General features: G+C 45.5%; 1 protein-coding gene across 1 annotated transcript; it reads right to left on the bottom strand.

Moving 5' to 3' along the window:
* Positions 1 to 7,960: 7,960 nt before the first annotated feature.
* Positions 7,961 to 10,824, bottom strand: LOC123439087 (probable glycosyltransferase At3g07620). The gene is made up of 7 exons (XM_045115835.1): positions 10,525 to 10,824; positions 9,847 to 9,963; positions 9,669 to 9,707; positions 9,507 to 9,596; positions 9,284 to 9,414; positions 8,806 to 9,154; positions 7,961 to 8,718 (listed from the first exon to the last, which is right to left on the bottom strand). Exons 1-7 carry the CDS (start codon positions 10,807 to 10,809, stop codon positions 8,032 to 8,034), a joined length of 1,698 nt encoding a protein of 565 aa, XP_044971770.1. The 5' UTR covers positions 10,810 to 10,824; the 3' UTR covers positions 7,961 to 8,031.
* Between the last annotated feature and the right edge of the window lie 11,128 nt (positions 10,825 to 21,952).

The following is a 21,952-nucleotide window of genomic DNA, read 5'->3' as shown; positions in this document are numbered from 1 at the left end:
ACAATAGCAGGAGCATACCAGGCCCGTGGGCCCACAGGCCCGGCCGGGCTCTCCACGCCCGTAAAGCTCCCGCCATCGCGCTGCAGCAGGCGCGCCTTTGGTGTCGCCGCCCCCCGTCCGAGCTACTCCTCCTCCTCACCACACAAACGACGATGAAGCCACGCCGAGAGCCGGCCCGCTAGGACCCAGATGGGGCCCACAGGGCCCAGATCTGGGCCGGGGGCGCGCCACCGTCCAACCTGCGTCACCACGCCGTCTCATCCCAAGGGGCAACACCACCACCCCGCGCGTCGCCGGCCACTACTGTCGGGTCGTCGGACCGTCGTCGAGCCGAGGAGCACCGCCGCCGCCCCCATGCCCCGGGCAGGGAGCCGCACGCGCGGGGACAAGCAGTCCCAGCGCCGCCAACACCACCCGGCCAAGCGCCGGGGGCGGCCGTCGGCGGCGGCACGGAGGGAAGGAGTAGGAGGGAGGCCGAAGAGGGGCGGGGCTCGCGCCGCCCCGGCCACCTCCCGGGGAGGCGGCCCGGGGCGAATCCGGGAGGGGGAGGGGGGCGGGGACGTCCAGCGGTGGCGACGGGGGGGAGGGAGGGAACCCTAGGGAGCGGGGGTCGCGGGGCAAGGGGGAAATCTTCCTTCCAGGTACAATATTTTCTAGATAACACTTCAAAAAAAGTGGTTAGTCCAAAATGAAGAGAGTAACGGTAGAGCTAATGCACATGTCAAGGTCAAGGTCATATGTGAGACCAGTAACAATGTCAAGGTCATATATCTATATCTCTGTTTGTTGATTTGACCCATGCACAAGTCAATAATCAGATCAATAATAATGTGAAAGTTCTATGTTTCTGTCGGTTGATTCAACCTATACATGCACATGTAAATGACAGAGCTCTTCAAAAGCTACAGCAACATTTGAAACTTTTCAACCTATACATGCACATGTAAACGAGAGAGCTCTTCAAAAGCTACAACGACATTCGAAACTTTGATACATATACATGTGCCCAAGCTTTTGTAATATCCAATCATGCAAAAAATGCAATACTCTCTCTTAATTAATGAATGTGGCGAATCTTTTTCCCTTTTTAGAAAAAAAAATTAAAAAAATAGCAGGCTCTACCGGAGCCATGTGTTGTGGCCATCCAAATGAATTCAATTGTTCGTGTGCGTTACTATCTGTATACGTGTGTGTTGTTGTTCCGGCTAGTACTAGTGCATATTTCGAGCAAATGGTCAATTTCATATCAGGCACCAAACGGTCTTAATTAATATAGTCAACACCAAATGGTCCCTAATCAACACCACCCCACTCCCTAATAAACAGCAAATGGTCCTAGTTAATTAATATAATCTGAAGCACGCGGGCATTAGCTGGATGCCATTTACTTGAAAGCTGCGTTGAAAAGTAGAAAGGCGCATCTCACAAAAGCAGACATGACATAATGTAATAGGTGGTGCCCTGGTGGGTTCATGGTTTCAGATTAGGAGCCTGATACACGACCAACTTTAAAGATTTTCTAGTATAACCGAACGAACTCAACTAGACTAGGGCCTAACGCATCTCAGGCTAGTTTCCTCCTCAGCTGGCTGTCTTCGGTTGATTTTCAGTGTGCATGTATGTATATACATCTAAAATATTGATGTCAATAAATATTTCATCAAAATTTAAAATTCTAAATATTTTGTTCCTTACACCATTGATCGGATTGAAAAAAATATCCATCATGACGAGAGCTGCGAGACTAGATCCCATGTTGATATGTTCCGATGACCTTTTTGGGTGTCAAAAGCTACCACATCGAGATTATGTTAGTAATCACGTATATGGTTCACAAATTATCATGTTGTTTAGACCAAAATTAAGAGGCATAAAAATGTTTCTTCTAACCTTCTCCTACATGCAGATGAATGCGTTCACTAGAGGGCAAAAATAGCTCATGTCAACCTAGATTCTACTAAATTTGAAAATTCAATATTTTTGTAGCATAAACCATTGGTCCCATTCAAAATCTATTTGCATATACAAGAATCCGTTGCGATGAGAGCTTCTCTACGCTTGGATAAGTAAGTTAACAGCTCTAATTTGTGTAAATTATCATTGTTTGCACAAAAGTTAGCAGGGTATGTTTCTCAATAAAACTCTCTGGTTAAAAAGATGTTGTGGTCTTTGTATGTAAGTTATCATGTCTGCACATTTCCTAATAACTTTTCACTCCTTTAAAAGTTACCATGGTTTTTGTGCACGAGTTATTATCTCTGTTGTAGGGGAATTATCATGCCTAGCCTTAATTGGTTGTGCCTGACAATGACCTTCTTGAAGGCATTGTTTTGAGAGCGGGGACTATCTTCAGCGTAAAACCAAGATCTATGATCGGGTGACGACAGTGCTTGAGCACTATTTCCTTCTTTGAGGCGTCGCTTTTGAAGAACTTGGACTTCGGGTGTTGTTTTGATGATGATTGTACTACTACAAGGACTGAAACTCTGGAGCGGGGCTTTTCTTTTTTAGCTTCTTTTTTGTTGTTGTGTGCATCCGTAATGCCATTAGGGTATTGCGTTATTGCAGACGCTGGGTGTAACGCAGACCTCTCGGAAGGAGTTTTCATCTGCAGAACAGACGAGCCCATTCCAGAAACATTCGACAGGTCTGTCAAAGGAGACCTCTGAGAGAGATCCATCCTCACGTTGTTTGCAAGGCAGATAAACCGCCGGGTGTGGCCGGTCTTCCTTTAAGAATAAGTTGTTAGCTGGATGTATTTCATTCAAGTGTAGCTAGAATTATACTAGATTTCACAGTCCAGCAGCATTGTTGGTCCAACCAACCTTTTGCCAATTTTTTCTTATATACTGGGTTGAATAGCTCCCCTACTTTTCCTGATGTAGTTGATCACAGGTCAGTTCAGTGCAACAGATCTAGGAGTCATGATGATCAAGCATTTAGCTGTTGGCTGAAACAAGGCACGTAAATATTAAAAAAAATATCATCAATGAATCAAACAATACTACAATTCATTCAGTAACCTTCTCCTATGATTACTGGCAAACACAGCAGAACCCAACTCTTTCTTTGTGATTTTATATTTTCCAGAAAATGAGTCGGGGGAGAATAAATAACAACCAACATCCCAGCAGGAATCTGGAAGAATGATATTTGATAATGATGGTCTTGGAACAGTACAATACTATCGGAATCAAACAAATATTCAAGAAACCGAAACCGAGAATAAAGAACAACTAACATCCCAGCAGGAATCTGGAAGAAAGATATTTGAGAAAAATGGTTTTGGAACGGTACAATACAGTCGCAAATCAAAGAGTTCTATTAATAGACCGTTGAAGAAGGAATTCGGACGGCGAAATTTCTGGATCTTCTAGCAATCCTCTCTCTGAACAAAAGACAGTAGAAGTAGATACATACTAGATCTGGGTCCTTTGGTGTCGTTCGCCCTTCTAGGGTATCATTTTGTAGCAAGTGCTGGCTGGAGGGGACTAGAGGAGAAGCGGCATTCCATCTACTGCAAGGCCAACGGCGGATCCCGGCGGCATGGCGATGTGGAGTCTCGGCGACAGGCGCCGGCGGATGGATACATGCAGGATGATGGCGGTGTTTGGCGTCGTGATGGCGTCGATGGCAGGCCTGACAAGATCGTTGCGTCAGTGCCTGTTCTGGAGATGGACCAGTGGAAGACGATGGCGGTGGCTTCTGAGAGTGCGCCTGGACCGGTGTGTGACAGAGTCTCAGTATGTGGCTGGGTTGTGACACCCCTTCATTGGTGCGATGTCTGTTTGGGATTCGGCTCGGATATTCCGCACCCCTTCATCAAGAACATAGAAGTAGCGAAAGGTGTTGCCAAGTGGTGGCTTAGACTTACTAATGTACTACTTTATAAGGTTTTTATAAATAATTAATAAAATAGTTATACGCATTGCATCATCCAAATGTAGAGGCCGGGGGTGTATCCTCCTTTTAAAAAAAAGTAGATACAGACTTGTTTTAACAGATACATCCTCTGTTCCCAAATATAAGACATTTTAGTTGTTCAATCTGAACTGCTACTACGTCTTATATTGAAAAATGGAGGTAGTAGATGCGTGCAGCCCAATCCAATTTGAGAACACCTGCATAGGAACCTGTGAGTCAACACATACGTAGAGCATCAGAATAAATGTGAGGAGAAGTTGATCAAGGGATAGTTTCTCTCTGGTAAACAAAGATATATACTTACATTGGTCCAATTAAGCGGAAGAAATGGCAGCCATCCGTGTTGTGTAGGATTAATAAAACCATTGGACGTGTATACCATCATTAAAGCAACGGTGGTTTTTGGCATGAGATTTCTCGTTGCACCAGTAGCTAGGCCGTATAGCATATATAACGGCAGATCAACAAAAACGAAAAAGCGTTGAGATCACTGCGCCCACCTCTCCCACCAAGCTCCAAGACTCTAAAGCGTCGGTACCAATCAACACCTTCAAGAAGGGACGCAACGATGCCGACTGGTACGCGGCGAGGAAAAAGGAAGGATAGCCCCCGACGCCCTCTAGGAAGGTCCGGCGGCACCCTCACGAGCGACCGCGTCGGTGTCGGCCAAGCCGATAGGGATTTCTCCCGATCCCAACCTTTACCTCGGGTGCTCCGGAGCTCTCCTCCAAACCAGCCACCACCTTGCGCCAACACGGTCTTGAAGCTTCCACTCCTGTCTCACCACGACACCATGCAATAGGACCTGCACAACGAAGCAGAGAAGCCAGGACTCGGAGCAGCAGCACCGTCAGCACGCGGGAGGGCCTAACCTCCCACGTCACCGACAGGATCCGACCGGACGCGACAGCAGGAGCATACCAGGCCCGTGGGCCCACAAGCCCGGCCAGGCCCTGAAATGCCCGTGAAGCTCCCGCCGTCGTGCTGCAAAAGGCATGTCGTGGGTGTCGTTGCTCCCCGTCTGAGCCGCTCCACCACTTCGCCGCGTCGAAGGCATCGAGGCCACGCCTGTGCCGGACCGCTAAAACCCAGATGGGATCCTCAGGGTTCAAATCCGGGTCGGGGTCGTGTCGCCGGCCACCGAACGTCACCAGACCGCCCCGCTGCCAAGGGAACTCGGTGGGAAGTTATGTTCCCTCTGTCCTCCCTCAAGGTGGTCACTCGAATTGGATCCGACCATACCCCACTGCTTTTCTCGTCGGGGGATGTGACACCGCCTAGGACCCGTCGCTTCCTCTTTGAGACATTTTGGCTGGAGGAACCCGGCTTTTGCGAGCTGGTTCGCGACCGCTGGCGTGCGGCAGTCTCGTCCCTGTCAAGGGTGTTTTGTGCGGTGGATGTCTGGCACCACTGTGCTAAACTGACCCGCAGGCAATGAAGGGATGGGGCGAACTTGGGCGCTGACCTCCGGGCCCGTAAAGGGGAACTGCTGGACCAGATGAGGGTCCTGGATGGCTTGGCGGATGGTCCAGGCCTGTCTCCTGACGACTGGCTTAGGAGATACTCCCTCGAGGCCTCCCTCATGTGTATATACGAGAGCGAAGAGCTGTTTTGGCAACGTTGAGGGGGCCAGAACTAACTCCTGAAAGGGGACGCGAACACTGCCTACTTTCAGGCGATCGCTAATGGCCGCGGAAGGAAATGTGCCATCCCTTTCCTTTGGGACGGGGAGATCCTCCTGGAAAGCCCTGAGGATATCTCCACCCATATGTACTTCTATAAGGAGTTGTTCTCGGATGTCCCGTGTGGAGGTGTTTCCCTCTACGCAGACTTCTGGCCGCATGCGGCCCGGGTCACCGATACGGAGAATGCAGCGCTTACCCTCCCGTTCTCCCCTGAGGCAGATGGCCAAGCGATTGCTTCTATGAAAGCTTGCTTGGCCCCGGGGCCAGATGGTGTCCCAGTAGTTTTCTTTCAGAAATTCTGGGAGATCTTGCGCCCGGTCGGTATGCCCATGTTCCATGAGTTCTACATCGGAACCCTGAACATGGCTAGGATCAACTTTGGGGTCATCGCCCTCATGCTCCGATAGGTGTGGCGGATCGTGTGGGGAGATGGTGGTTTGTGGCTGCAGCTGCTTGAGGCCAAATACCTGCAGGGTAAACCTCTCTTGGCCTGCTTGCAGTCGGCCGGGTCTCAGTTCTGGAATTCTATCCAGGCCATCAAGGAGGAGATAAGGGTGGGTTTGTGGTTCTCGGTGAGCAATGGGTCTGGGGCTCAGTTTTGGTTGGACCCATGGCTTGCTGGTGAACCCCTCCGCCTGCGTTTTCCGGGGCTCTTTGGAATTTGCGCCGAGACGGCTGTCCTAGTTTCCGAGGCTGCTCTGGTGGACGGGTGGCATTTTGAGTTCCGTCGCTCCTTCGGACCAACCGAGATACTTGAATGGAATGCCCCCCCCCCCCCCCCCCTTTCGATCTCCCCGGATACTTGAGGTTTGTGTGCATGCAAACCTCCAGATCTGCCTCTCTCACACAAAATTTAAATAAAACTTACTCCCTCCGTTCCTAAATAGTTATAGTTGGGAAGAATTAATTAGTTAGATGATTCAAAGGCTCAATAGTGACAAGTCAGACTATGAATTGGATGGATTGGAAAAAGAAATAAATCCGTCCCCTGAGTGGACTTGAACCCGTGTCCCTCGGGTGAGAGCCGAGTATCCTAAGACCAATCATCAGATCCATAGTTAACAATTATGTACATGTTCTCTGTTCCGGTTACTTGATTCAGTCTCTGAACACGTCGGTGCTCTACTGTCATACAAGGATACAACACAATTTTCACATCAGGTTACAGTTACTTGTTTCGGATCAAGAACACAACCACAATTTTCTTCTCAAGGCCGCATGCATACAAGGATACAGTTACAAGAAGACTAGCATTCCGCATCACGTTACATCAGCTAATCCTTCATTTCGACTAAATGTCGAGAAGCTGAAGCATCAACCATTGTCTAACTTTCCAACGAAGCACATTCCGACTAAATGTCGTGGTACGGTGAGAATTAATGTTCATCAGGCCCTCAAGTTGTACAACGAGTATATTCATGAGGAAACACAGGTAATAACAAGAATGTTGCACCATGATCTTGGTGAGGCAACCAAGGCCCTCTGCAGTTACATCTTCTTTTTGTTGTCCGCCCGTCCCTACGTACGTACATGTTGCCTTACACGCGAGAGGTACGTCCAGTTATGCCATGATTCCATCGCTCATTTGTGATACTCCGCTGCCTATATATATATGACTTGCTCTTGGCATCCTGAAGATGCAACGAGAAATCTCATGCCAAAAACCTGACAAATGCTGACCATTGTTGCGTTAATGATGGTCTACACGTCAAATGGTTCTATCAATTAAACCCAAGAAGAGTCGGTTTAATTGGCCCAACCAACGTGAGTATCTTTGTTGTTTTTCAGACAGGGAAATTATTCCTTCGTCACATTCTCCCTGCATTTATACTGATGATGTGGAGTACTTGTTAATTAATGTCTCAATTGATAGGAGATATGTACGAGTTGGCAAATTGGATTTAGGCATGCGCATCTATATCTATTAAGACTGGTCTGGTATATGTCTCCAATGGCATTTACATGAGAGAGAACAAGACTGGAGTAGAAGCACCAGAAATTTCACCATTTGAGCACCTCCTTCTACCGTCTTCAAATCAGAACTTCTAGAATATTTCTCCGAATTGCAACAGTATTAATGTAGGTTGATTGCTACAAGTAACAAGATATATTTCTTCCAGATTCATAGTTATAAGATATATTTCTTCCAGATTCATGCTGGCATGATAATTGTTCTTATTCTCCTCCGATTCATTTTCTGCAAAATAACAAGTCACCAAGTAAGAGTTAGTTGAGTTCTGTTGCTTCATTTGCCCTGTTTCAACCACCGCAAATTTGAGCTTGCTCCAACACCTCCAGAGAGAATGCATACATGTTCTCACATTGGACTGCTCGGCTACGTACCTGGTCAGGTTACATCCTTCCTTCCTTCACACTAAAGAGCTTACCTCAAGGTGGAAGACGACTAGCTAGTGCGACACTGTTACTGCTCTACTTGGTGCACCTGGTTCAGCCTGCTGAACCAAACCGAGTGCAGGATCATGTGGAAGATGTCGTACTTGACGGGCTTCGCATGCCACAGAAAATGCCTCTGCACCTTCTTCACATTGGACCGCATCGTTATGTACCTGCTCTCCGGGATCGCCAGCAGGATCGCCTTCAGACTGGGTACATCTTTCTCTGCCACCACCACGGAGAACGCGCTCCAATCAAGAGCGTCGTCGAACGGGAGCACAAAGTTGTCAGCGATGATCACTGGTACGCACTCGTAGTAGATCGCCTCCACGATCCGCGGGCTGTTCACCTCATACCCCATTGGACAGATGCAGTACTTGCTCGACTTCATGTGCTTGGCATAGTTCATCCGTCGAGTGATTTGGCGTGGGATCCGGCTGTATATTCGCATGTCCGCATCCTTGCCTCCCCAGTACTTGAGAAGGACAGGCCGAACACGGCCATGCATCTGCCCTGCAAAGAACGCCAGGATGGATCTCTCTGCCGCTGGCTTTCCACCGATGTCTCTCACAGGTCTCCTTGCAGACTTAACGTATGTTTCTGGAAGGGACACGTCTCTTCCGCGGATGAAAACTCCTTCCGAAACATCTGCGTTACAGAGAGCTTTGATGGTATTTTTCCGCAATTCGTCATGCAATTTAGTCGTGTAAGGTCCCTGCAAAAAAAAGAGACCCAAGTCGGTTACGAGATACTGATTTCATTTCACATGTAAATATATCTGCAGGCATGTGAGGAAACATACCCAGTCATGGCAAGCAACAAAAAAATGATCCGCGCCTTTCGTCCGATTCCAGTACCGAAACTTAGCAGAGATCATATCTATGTAATTCTTCACAAATACAGAAAGCGGGTCGAGTGTATTTGATCCAGGCACATAAAGATTATGCTCCAGCTGCCGAGAGCTATAAGGCAGGTAGAACAGATGAGCTCTGTTCGGATCCCGCACAACAAAATTCTGATCCGCCTCAATCAGTTTCATAAACCACCCCTCGGAAGCATAGATGCCTTTCAACTCCGGAGAGTGGAAAATGGGTTTTGCTCCATCATGGTATATGAAAACCTTAAGAAGTCTCTCCATCAGTTCATAACTCCTGCAAGCATGAGTTGAAAGTAATTTAGTAAGCCATCTTATGAACAGAAGAAAACTAAACACTATTTCATTTTATGGACAAAATGACAGCACAAGAAAGTTGCTTAGACCCAAACCAGAACATTATTACCTCTTAAAGACAGACACATTCCTATATAGAGGTGCATACAAATCAGGGTCACCAAATACCAAGGGAGCATTGGCAATCTCTTTCTTTGCATAAATAAGCTCTTCATCTGCCGCTGTTGACCAAAGCGGTATCTGCTAAATTGACAGCCCAACAAAGACTTTTACCATTTGGACTCCAGATACCAGATATAGAAATTGTATTATACGGGAGGCAAATCCTTGACCTGTGGCTTTGGATGCGGCTCTGCATTTCTACTCTTGTGAGGGTCTTTGGTGACATCAGAGCTCATTGTAGGAGAACCACTGGAAATGGGCTTCACAAGTGTAGAGGTTAAAATTAGAAATTTCAATTGCTAAAGATGGTCTACCCAGCACTAGATATGTACCTCCTGGAGAAAAGGGGCCGATTCATTTAGCGGATCTTCCTAAAGAATTAGCAACATTTAGTTAGAGGCTATAATAAGACAATGCAGACCTTCCTACTGGATAATGCCGAGCACGACAAAAATATCCAACAGATTTTGTTTATTCATAAGAAAAGTTAAATTTCACAGAGAGAAATACCTTCATATCAGGACGCTCGGGTTCCTCCATTGACCTATCATCGAAATTCTCCACCGGCGAAGGTGCTGCCGCCAAAAAAATCGAAGGAGCTGGCACGATTGTAGATGGAACACTAGCCTGTGAAAGAAAGAGTTCATTTTGCAAACTCGGATCCAGCTATATCACATTCTCCTATATACTCCCTCCGTTCCTAAATAAAAGTCTTTTTAGAGGTTTCACTAGAGGTCTACATACGGATGTATATAGACATACTTTAGAGTGTAGATTCACTCATTTTGCTTTGTATATAGTCTCCTTGCGAAATCTCTAAAAAAGACTTATATTTAGGAACGGAGGGAGTATTCCACATGCACATCTTTGTCGAAAAATATTCCACATGATCAGACTCGGACTCAGTGTAACTCTTGCTCGAATCGCCCAAATGTGATTTGGGATTTTGCACCACTACTACGACGGCGGAGCGCACTTTGAACAAATTGACAAGTAAAATTAGAGCATGGTATGGTGCTGCATTTACAAAATAATTAAGGGTTCTCTGTGAGATTTGACTGCATTCCAATCCAACCTAGAATGCTAACAGCATCCTGCACATACAAAAGCACTCTCCTTTTTTTCCAATCCGCATGATGAACTTACAGTAGATTGCAATAAAATAATAAATCTCTGAGACGGAAGCACCTTGGCCTTGAGGGGAGGAGGCGGCGCCGGGGCCGGCGGCAGCGAGAGGGCGTCGCCCGCAGCGGCATGGGGCTCCCTCGTCCGCGGTGGCCTGGGGAGCACGAGGGATCCAGCCACGAGCAAGGCGCGGCCGGGGACCTCGGTTCTTGGGGCGGCGAGAAGCAGAGCCGCGGCCGCCGCGAGCACGGCGACGGCCGCGCAGGCGAGGACCGCGCGGCGCCGAGTGAGGAGACGGCGCGGCAGAGCGGGAGGGCGCAACGAGGGAGGGGAAGGGTGGTGCGGCATTTCGGGGGCGGTGGTCGCCGGAGACGCGGCGGCGGAGTTGACTGCTCGCGGAGAAGCGGGGGGTGGCCGGTGATGGCGAGGGAGATTGACGGATTTGCCCCCCATTGCAAGAAGAATTACAAGCTATGAGCTAAAAAATAATTTTTTTCCTTTTTTTTACTTGATAATATTTCCCTTTCTTAAAAGGAAGGAGTAGATAATAGGATGGTCCTAACTATCTACAAATGTTTAGGAGCGTTCGACGGTGCCGAGGAAGTTCAGCAGTGAAGAATCACGCCAAATGGACAAGAAAATGACATGCTCTAGAATCATCATCTAGGCTAGCGATCGAAACAGGAGGAACAGGTCGGACAACCCCTTGTACCAGAATTCTGTATTTTTTTGGTCTAGGTTTAACGGAGGCTCGAATAGGGTACCTGCTCGAATGAGATTTTTTTTTTTTGCCTCAACCTCAAAAAATCGTTACGCGCTATGAAGGCCGAGGTCAAGGAGAACATTATCCAAGAAAGCAACAAAGTAGTAGGAGAGGGGTTCCTTGCTTTCAATAGCCGACAAGCATAGGTATTGCGATGGACATAGTTAGGTCTTTCTCTATCATTTGTTTATAAATTATTTTTATTGATTTTACCAATCTCAAACTAGATATCGGAAAACTGGACTTCCAACACAAAATATAGCAATCAAACAAATAGAAAAACCAGAGTTTTACATGTATCCTTTCAAGTTTTTAACGCGTCTAGTGGTTTTTGCAAATAAATATGACATAATCCTCAGTAAATCTAAATCAAAGCATGGGTCTAAGTAGTGATCACATCACGTCAAATCTTAAATTGTGCACAAAAATGTAATACATGATTTCTCTAATTCTTCTTTATAAGTATCATGTGGATGGAGATTTTTTGCATTGACGTTTGCAATTCGCACAACATCTAAAAAACCGGACTATGGTCAAAAAATTTAGAATGCTTTCTCAAATATACAAAGGCTGAATTTGTGTTATTTTTATGAAGAATTAATTCCACATTTACTACCTACTTTGATATATATTTTTTACACTAATTACCTTGTTTAATACTTTTTCATCTAGGTTGCCCCATTTAGCAAAACAATTACAAACATTCACCCTTTTATGGAAAAAGTCGGTTGAGGATAGTTTCGTTAATAGTTCTTTAGCAAAAAAAAAGCATAGTTGGAGCTATGTCTAGTACGATGCAACACCTGAACACAAATTCGGTGAAGAAGAATGAAGTGGAAGCAATGAACAATTAGATGTGTGATATGAAGAAAGAGGTATGTACGTATACCTCACAATGGTGAGAAAAATATTGTGCACAGCTCAGTCATTCTCCATGTTGGGGTGTGAGGGGGCACGAGAAAGAAAACTATGACGTGACATGCCATGTGTACCTGTCAATAGACACCCGCCCACATGATAGATCGCTGGATAGAGTTATAATTGTTAGAACACTCACTAAATCGGTAATCCGAATGGGAATTTTTTAAATGGAGTAAAAATTGAAATTCACTCAATTATGCAACTATAATACAACAGGATGGCCTTTGTGCCTCATGTCTTGCCAAATTTGGCTTCCAATATACCTCCATTGCACTCTCTTAAAAAGTTGGTTTCGTGAATCTATTCTGCATCGATTTCCAGAACGACATGCCTTACCGTGTTGAGGATGACAACGGAAGGATATCAAATTCCCTAACTGGAACAAGGCGAATTAAAGGGCTATACAATATAATCTGGAATATGCACAAAAAATATATGGAAAAACTTTTTATAATGTTTGGCTTCTTGGAAAAATATATGTCTTATATATTAAAGTAAATAAAATTTAAAAGCACCTCTGACAACATAATCAAAAGGGGTTTGGCACACATGGAGTATCGAGTAGCTTGTCATGTGGCCACCATGCATGATGTGCCACTAGTCCTTATTAGATGCCTCAAATTTAGGGTGCCTCGGACAAAAAGGACTTAAAGCAAACCCATTGGATTCATTCCCTGCTCGCTACCTTTAAGATTACATGTAAAGTGGTAGGTGCACCATAGCGAGAGAAAATAATGAGAGGTAAAGATCAATAAACCACTCACACCCACACTTTCATATAAGGTCTCTGATGCAACACATCAACATTACACTTCAATCGTGCTTTTTATTTACCACAACCTTTCTCTGCCATCTCTTTAGGACCCTCAGAAGCTAGCACGTATTATACTTGTGAGGAGAGCTCATGATGCACCAAGTATGTCGTAGAATTCTAGACATGTGAATGCATTAGCTGTTGGAAGTATGCCCTAGAGGCAATAATAAATTAGTTATTATTATATTTCTTAGTTCATGATAATCGTTTATTATCCATGCTATAATTGTATTGATTGGAAACACAATACTTGTGTGGATACATAGACAAAACACTGTCCCTAGTAAGCCTCTAGTTGACTAGCTCGTTGATCAAAGATGGTCAAGGTTTCCTGGCCATAGGCAAGTGTTGTCACTTGATAACGGGATCACATCATTAGGAGAATCATGTGATGGACTAGACCCAAACTAATAGACGTAGCATGTTGATCGTGTCATTTTCTTGCTACTGTTTTCTGCATGTCAAGTATTTATTCCTATGACCATGAGATCATATAACTCACTGACACCGGAGTAATACTTTGTGTGTATCAAACGTCGCAACGTAACTGGGTGACTATAAAGATGCTCTACAGGTATCTCCGAAGGTGTTAGTTGAGTTAGTATGGATCAAGACTGGGATTTGTCACTCCGTATGACGGAGAGGTATCTCGGGGCCCACTCGGTAATACAACATCACACACAAGCCTTGCAAGCAATGTGACTTAGTGTAAGTTGCGGGATCTTGTATTACGGAACGAGTAAAGAGACTTGCCGGTAAACGAGATTGAAATAGGTATGCAGATACTGACGATCGAATCTCGGGGAAGTAACATACCGAAGGACAAAGGGAATGACATACGGGATTATACGAATCCTTGGCACTGAGGTTCAAACGATAAGATCTTCGTAGAATATGTAGGATCCAATATGGGCATCCAGGTCCCGCTATTGGATATTGGCCGAGGAGTCTCTCGGGTCATGTCTACATAGTTCTCGAACCCGCAGGGTCTGCACACTTAAGGTTCGACGTTGTTTTATGCGTATTTGAGTTATATGGTTGGTTACCGAATGTTGTTCGGAGTCCCGGATGAGATCACAGACGTCACGAGGGTTTCCGGAATGGTCCGGAAACGAAGATTGATATATAGGATGACCTCATTTGATTACCGGAAGGTTTTCGGAGTTACCGGGAATGTACCGGGAATGACGAATGGGTTCCGGGAGTTCACCGGGAGGGGGCAACCCACCCCGGGGAAGCCCATAGGCATTGGGGGAGCCACACCAGCCCTTAGTGGGCTGGTGGGACAGCCCACCAGTGCCCTATGCGCCAAGGATAAAAATCAAAGGAGAAAAGAAAAAGAAAAAGGAGGAAGTGGGAAAGGGGAAGGACTCCCTCCCACCAAACCTAGTCCAACTCGGTTTGGGGGGGGGGGGGGAGAGTCCTCCCCCGTGGCTCGGCCGACCCCTTGGGGATCCCTTGGACCCCAAGGCAAGGTCCCCCTCCCTCCTCCTATATATATGGGGATTTTAGGGCAGATTTGAGACGACTTTCTCACGGCTGCCCGACCACATACCTCCATAGTTTTTCCTCTAGATCGCGTTTCTGCGGAGCTCGGGCGGACCCTGCTGAGACGAGATCATCACCAACCTCCGGAGCGCCGTCACGCTGCCGGAGAACTCTTCTACCTCTCCGTCTCTCTTGCTGGATCAAGAAGGCCGAGATCATCGTCGAGCTGTACGTGTGTTGAACGCGGAGGTGCCGTCCGTTCGGTACTAGATCGTGGGACTGATCGCGGGATTGTTCGCGGGGCGGATCGAGGGACGTGAGGACGTTCCACTACATCAACCGCGTTCTCTAACGCTTCTGCTGTATGATCTACAAGGGTACGTAGATCACTCATCCCCTCTCGTAGATGGACATCACCATGATAGGTCTTCGTGCGCGTAGAAATTTTTTGTTTCCCATGCGACGTTCCTCAACAGTGGCATCATGAGCTAGGTTCATGCGTAGATGTCTTCTCGAGTAGAACACAAAAGGTTTTGTGGGCGGTGATGTGCGTTTTGCTGCCCTCCTTAGTCTTTTCTTGATTCCGCGGTATTGTTGGATTGAAGCGGCTTGGACCGACATTACTCGTACGCTTACGAGAGACTGGTTTCATCGTTACGAGTAACCCCCTTTGCTCAAAGATGACTGGCAAGTGCCGATTTCTCCAACTTTAGTTGAATCGGATTTGACCGAGGAGGTCCTTGGATGAGGTTAAATAGCAATTCATATATCTCCGTTGTGGTGTTTGCGTAAGTAAGATGCGATCCTACTAGATACCCTTGGTCACCACGTAAAACATGCAACAACAAAATTAGAGGACGTCTAACTTGTTTTTGCAGGGTATGATTGTGATGTGATATGGCCAATGATGTGATGTGATATATTGGATGTATGAGATGATCATGTTGTAATAGAAATATCGACTTGCACGTCGATGGTACGGCAACCGGCAGGAGCCATAGGGTTGTCTTTATACTAACATATGTGCTTGCAGATGCGTTTACTATTTTGCTAGGATGTAGCTTTAGTAGTAATAGCATAAGTAGCACGACAACCCCGATGGCAACACGTTGATGGATGATCATGGTGTGGCGCCGGTGACAAGAAGATCGTGCCGGTGCTTTGGTGATGGAGATCAAGAAGCACGTGATGATGGCCATATCATGTCACCTATGAATTGCATGTGATGTTAATCCTTTTATGCACCTTATTTTGCTTAGAACGACGGTAGCATTATGAGGTGATCTCTCACTAAAATTTCAAGACGAAATTGTGTTCTCCCCGACTGTGCACCGTTGCGACAGTTCTTCGTTTCGAGACACCACGTGATGATCGGGTGTGATAGACTCAACGTTCACATACAAAGGGTGCAAAACAGTTGCACACGCGGAACACTCGGGTTAAGCTTGACGAGCCTAGCATGTGCAGACATGGCCTCGGAACACATGAGACCGAAAGGTCGAGCATGAATCATATAGTTGATATGATTAGCATAGGGATGCTTACCACTGAAACTATTCTCGACTCACGTGATGATCGGACTTGAGATAGCGGATTTGGATCATGTACCACTCAAATGACTAGAGAGATGTACTTTTTGAGTGGGAGTTCTTAAGTAATATGATTAATTAAACTAATTATCATGAACATAGTCTAATGGTCTTTGCGAATTACGATGTAGCTTGCGCTATAGCTCTACTGTTTTTATATGTTCCTAGAGAAAATTTAGTTGAAAACTGATAGTAGCAACCTTTGCAGACTGAGTCTGTAAAACCGAGGATTGTCCTCATTGCTACACAGAAGGCTTATGTCCTTAATGCACCACTCGGTGTGCTGCACCTCGAGCGTCGTCTGTGGATGCTATGAACATCCGACATACACGTTACTGATGACTACACGATAGTTCAGTGCAAGATACTTGATGGCTTAGAAGCAAGGCGCCGAAAACGTCGTAAAACGTCACGGAACATAAGTGATGTTCCGAAGAGATGAAATTGTGATTTCATGCTTGTGCCCTTATTAAGAGGTACGAGACCTCCAAACAAGATTCTTTGTCCACAAAGAAAAGGAGAAAAGCTCAATCGTTGAGCGTGTGCTCAGATTGTCTGAGTACGACAATCGCTTGAATCAAGTGGGAGTTAATCTTCCAGATGAGATAGTGATGGTTCTCCAAAGTCACTGCCACCAAGCTATGAGAGCTTCGTGATGAACTATAACATATCAAGGATAGATACTATGATCTTTTGAGTGATTCGCGATGTTTGACACTGCGAAAGTAGAAATCAAGAAGGAGCATCAATAGTTGATGGTTAGTAAAACCACTAAGTTTCAAGAAAGGCAAGGGCTAGAAGGGATACTTCGTGAAACGGCAAAACAGTTGCTGCACTGATGAAGAGACCCAAGATTAAACCCAAACCCAGACTAAGTGCTTCTGTAATAAGGGGAACAGTCACTGAGGCGGAGCAACTCTAGATACTTGGTGGATAAGAAGGCTGGCAAAAGTGGAGAGAAGTATATATGTGATATACATAATGTTGATGTGTACTTTACTAGTACTCCTAGTAGCACGAGGGTATTGGATACCGGTTCGGTTGCTAAGTGATTAGTAACGCGAAATGAAAGCTACGGCATAAACGGAGACTAGCTAAAGGCGAGGTGACGATACGTGTTGGAAGTGTTTCCAAGGTTGATATAATCAAACGTCGCACGCTCCCTCTACCATCGGGATTGGTGTTGAACCTAAATAATTGTTATTTGGTGTTTGCGTTAAGCGTGAACATGATTGGATCGTGTTTATTGCAATACGATTATTCATTCAAAGAGAATAATGGTTACTCTATTTGCTTGAATAATCACCTTCAATGGTTTATTGAATCTCGATTGTAGTGTTACACATTGGTGCCAAAAGATACGAGTTAATAATGATAGTACCACTTACTTGTGGCACTGCCGCTTGAGTCATGTTAGTATAAATTGCATGAAGAGGCTCCATGCTGATGGATCTTTGTACTCACCTGATTTCGAATCACTAGTGACATGCAAATCATACCACATGAGCAAGGCCTTGTTTTCATTGAGATGAAATAAGATAGTAACTTGTTGGAAGTGATACATTTTGATGTATGCAGTCCAATGGGTGCTGAGGCACGCAGTGGATATCATTATGTTCTTACTTCACTGACGATTTGAGTAGATACTAGAGTATTTACTTAATGAATCACAAGTCTGAAATATTGAAAAGTTCAATTCTGTTTCAGAGTGAAGTTCGTCGTGACAAGAGGATAAACTGTCTACGATATGATCATAGAAATGAATATCTGAGTTACGAGTTTTGGTACGCAGTTAAGACAATGTGGAAATAGTTTCGCAGTTCATGCCACCTGGAACATCATAGTGTGATGATGTGTCTGAACATCATAGCCACGCACTATTTGGTATGATGCATACTATGATGTCTCTTATCGAATTACCACTATCGTTTATGGGTTATGCATTAGAGACAACCGCACTCACTTTAAAAAGGGCACCGCGTATTTCCGTTGAGATGACACAGTATAGACTGAGGTTTAGAGAAATCTAAACTGTCGTTTCTTGAAAGTTTGGGGTTTCGACACTTATGTGAAAAGTTTCAGTCTGATAAGCTCGAACCCAAAGCGGATAAACGCATCTTCATAGGATATCCAAAACAGTTGGGTACATCTCCTATCTCAGATCCGAAAACAAAGTGTTTGTTTATAGAAACGGATCCTTTCTTGAGGAAAGGTTTCTCTCGAAAGAATTGAGTGGGAGGGTAGTAGAACTTGATAAGGTTATTGAACCATCACTTCAACCAGTGTGTAGCAGGGCGCAGGAAGTTGTTCCTGTGGCGCCTACACCAATTGAAGTGGAAGCTGATGATGGTGATCATCAAGCATCGGATCAAGTTACTACAAGCCTCGTAGGTCGACAAGGTCGCGTGCTGCTGCAGAGTAGTACGGTAACCCTGTCCTGGAGGTCATGTTGTTGAGTAACAGTGAACCTACGAGTTATGGAGAAAGCGATGGTGGGCCCATATTCCGACAAATGGCTGGAAGCCGTGAAATCCGAGAGAGGATCCATGTGTGACAACAAAGTGTAGACTTTGGTAGAACTACTTGATGGTCATGGGACTATTGGGTAAAATGGATCTTTAAAAGAAGACAGACGATGATGGTGATAAGTCACTATTAAGAAAAGCTCGACTTATCGCAAAGATGTTTTCGATGAGATCAAACAGTTGACTATGATGAGACTTTCTCACTCGTAGCGATGCTAAAAGTCTGTCAGAATTATGTTAGTTGTTGATGCATTATTTATGAAATATTGCACGTAGGATGTCAAAACATTGTTTTCTCGACGGTTTCCTTGAGCAAACATTGTATGTGATACAACCAGAAGGTTTTGTCGATCCTAAAGATACTAGCAAGTATGCAAGCTCCAGCGATCCTTCAAAAGACTGGTGCAAGCATCTCGGAGTTGGAATATATATACTTTGATGAGATGATCAAAGATTTTGGGTTTGTACAAGGTTTATGAGAAACTTGTATTTCCAAAGAAGTGAGTGGGAGCACTATAGAATTTCTAATAGGTATATGTGGTTGACATATTGTGGATCAGAAGTAATATAGAATTTCTGTAAAGCAGACAAGGTTGTTTGAAAGAAGTTTTCAAAGGAGTACCTGGATTACGCTACTTGAACGTTGAGCATCATAGATCTATGGAGATAGATCGAAAGCGCTTAATAGAAGTTTCAACAAGATGCATGCCTTGACAAGTTCTTGAAAGAGTTCAAAATAGACCAGCAAAGAAGGAGTTCTTGGTTGCATTGTGAGGTGTGAATTTGAGTAAGACTCAAAACCCACCACGGCAGAATAAAGAGAATAGACGAAGGTCGTCTTCTATGCCTTAGCCGTAGAATCTAAAGTATGCCATGCTGTGTACCGCACCTGAAGTGTGCCTTGACTCAAAGTATGTTGAGAGGTACAGAGAGTGATCCATGATTGAATCACTAGCAGCGGTCGAAATTTATCCTTAGTAACTAATGGACTAAGGAATTTTTCTCGATTATGGAGGTGGTTAAAGAGTTTGTCGTAAAGGGTTACGTCGATGCAAGCTTTGACACTAATCCGAATAACTATGAGTAGTGAAACGGATTCATATAGTAGAGTAGATATTTGTAGCATTTCCGAATAGCACGTAGTAGCAGCATCTATAAGATGACATAAAGATTTGTAAAGAACGCACGGATCTGAAAGTTTCAGAACCGTTGACTAAAACCTCTCTCACGAGCAAGACGTGATCAGACCCCATAACTATATGGGTGTTGGATTCGTTGGAATCACATGGTGATGTGAACTAGATTATTGACTCTAGTGCAAGTGGGAGACTGTTGGAAATATGCCCTAGAGGCAATAATAAATTAGTTATTATTATATTTCTTAGTTCATGATAATCGTTTATTATCCATGCTATAATTGTATTGATTGGAAACACAATACTTGTGTGGATACATAGACAAAACACTGTCCCTAGTAAGCCTCTAGTTGACTAGCTCGTTGATCAAAGATGGTCAAGGTTTCCTGGCCATAGGCAAGTGTTGTCACTTGATAACGGGATCACATCATTAGGAGAATCATGTGATGGACTAGACCCAAACTAATAGACGTAGCATGTTGATCGTGTCATTTTGTTGCTACTGCTTTCTGCGTGTCAAGTATTTATTCCTATGACCATGAGATCATATAACTCACTGACACCGGAGGAATACTTTGTGTGTATCAAACGTCGCAATGTAACTGGGTGACTATAAAGATGCTCTACAGGTATCTCCGAAGGTGTTAGTTGAGTTAGTATGGATCAAGACTAGGATTTGTCACTCCGTATGACGGAGAGGTATCTCGGGGCCCACTCGGTAATACAACATCACACACAAGCCTTGCAAGCAATGTGACTTAGTGTAAGTTGCGGGATCTTGTATTACGGAACGAGTAAAGAGACTTGCCGGTAAACGAGATTGAAATAGGTATGCAGATACTGACGATCGAATCTCGGGGAAGTAACATACCGAAGGACAAAGGGAATGACATACGGGATTATACGAATCCTTGGCACTGAGGTTCAAACGATAAGATCTTCGTAGAATATGTAGGATCCAATATGGGCATCCAGGTCCCGCTATTGGATATTGGCCGAGGAGTCTCTCGGGTCATGTCTACATAGTTCTCGAACCCGCAGGGTCTGCACACTTAAGGTTCGACGTTGTTTTATGCGTATTTGAGTTATATGGTTGGTTACCGAATGTTGTTCGGAGTCCCGGATGAGATCACGGACGTCACGAGGGTTTCCGGAATGGTCCGGAAACGAAGATTATAGGATGACCTCATTTGATTACCGGAAGGTTTTCGGAGTTACCGGGAATGTACCGGGAATGACGAATGGGTTCCGGGAGTTCACCGGGAGGGGGCAACCCACCCCGAGGAAGCCCATAGGCATTGGGGGAGCCACACCAGCCCTTAGTGGGCTGGTGGGACAGCCCACAAGTGCCCTATGCGCCAAGGATAAAAATCAAAGGAGAAAAGAAAAAGAAAAAGGAGGAAGTGGGAAAGGGGAAGGACTCCCTCCCACCAAACCTAGTCCAACTCGGTTTGGGGGGGGGGGGAGTCCTCCCCCGTGGCTCGGCCGACCCCTTGGGGATCCCTTGGACCCCAAGGCAAGGTCCCCCTCCCTCCTCCTATATATATGGGGATTTTAGGGCAGATTTGAGACGACTTTCTCACGGCTGCCCGACCACATACCTCCATAGTTTTTCCTCTAGATCGCGTTTCTGCGGAGCTCGGGCGGAGCCCTGCTGAGACGAGATCATCACCAACCTCCGGAGCGCCGTCACGCTGCCGGAGAACTCTTCTACCTCTCCGTCTCTCTTGCTGGATCAAGAAGGCCGAGATCATCGTCGAGCTGTACGTGTGCTGAACGCGGAGGTGCCGTCCGTTCGGTACTAGATCGCGGGATTGTTCGCGGGGCGGATCGAGGGACGTGAGGACGTTCCACTACATCAACCGCGTTCTCTAACGCTTCTGCTGTATGATCTACAAGGGTACGTAGATCACTCATCCCCTCTCGTAGATGGACATCACCATGATAGGTCTTCGTGCGCGTAGGAAAATTTTTGTTTCCCATGCGACGTTCCCCAACATTAGCATCCACACAAGTTAAGTCGATGACACAAATTAAGGATGTATGACCGTCGCAAATCATGGACAGTACGTAGGATTGGGAGACATGGAGAATTTCAAGATGCATTGATTGTAGATGATATATATGTTGTGCTAACAGAGTGTTGGGGGCTCATGATTCGGAAGGAGCCAATGAGGTTCGGTCAGGCATTACTGGAAAGCACCTAGTGACTTGGCTCCCCCAACCTAAGAGCTTGTTAGGCTAATCACATTCCG

The sequence above is a fragment of the Hordeum vulgare genome, chromosome 3H (genome assembly GCF_904849725.1).
Source record: "Hordeum vulgare subsp. vulgare chromosome 3H, MorexV3_pseudomolecules_assembly, whole genome shotgun sequence".
NCBI classification, from domain to species: domain Eukaryota; kingdom Viridiplantae; phylum Streptophyta; class Magnoliopsida; order Poales; family Poaceae; genus Hordeum; species Hordeum vulgare.
This window is presented reverse-complemented; position numbering and strand designations above follow the sequence as displayed.

What these genes read in the sequence shown, in the direction of transcription:
- LOC123439087 (XM_045115835.1), bottom strand. Translation starts at nt 10,809, where the DNA reads ATGCCGCACCACCCTTCCCCTCCCTCGTTGCGCCCTCCCGCTCTGCCG. An exon ending in CGGCCCCTTTTCTCCAGGAG is followed by an intron (nt 9,597 to 9,668) that starts GTACATATCTAG and finishes ACACTTGTGAAG; the next exon opens with CCCATTTCCAGTGGTTCTCC. An exon ending in AGCCGCATCCAAAGCCACAG is followed by an intron (nt 9,415 to 9,506) that starts GTCAAGGATTTG and finishes TCAATTTAGCAG; the next exon opens with ATACCGCTTTGGTCAACAGC.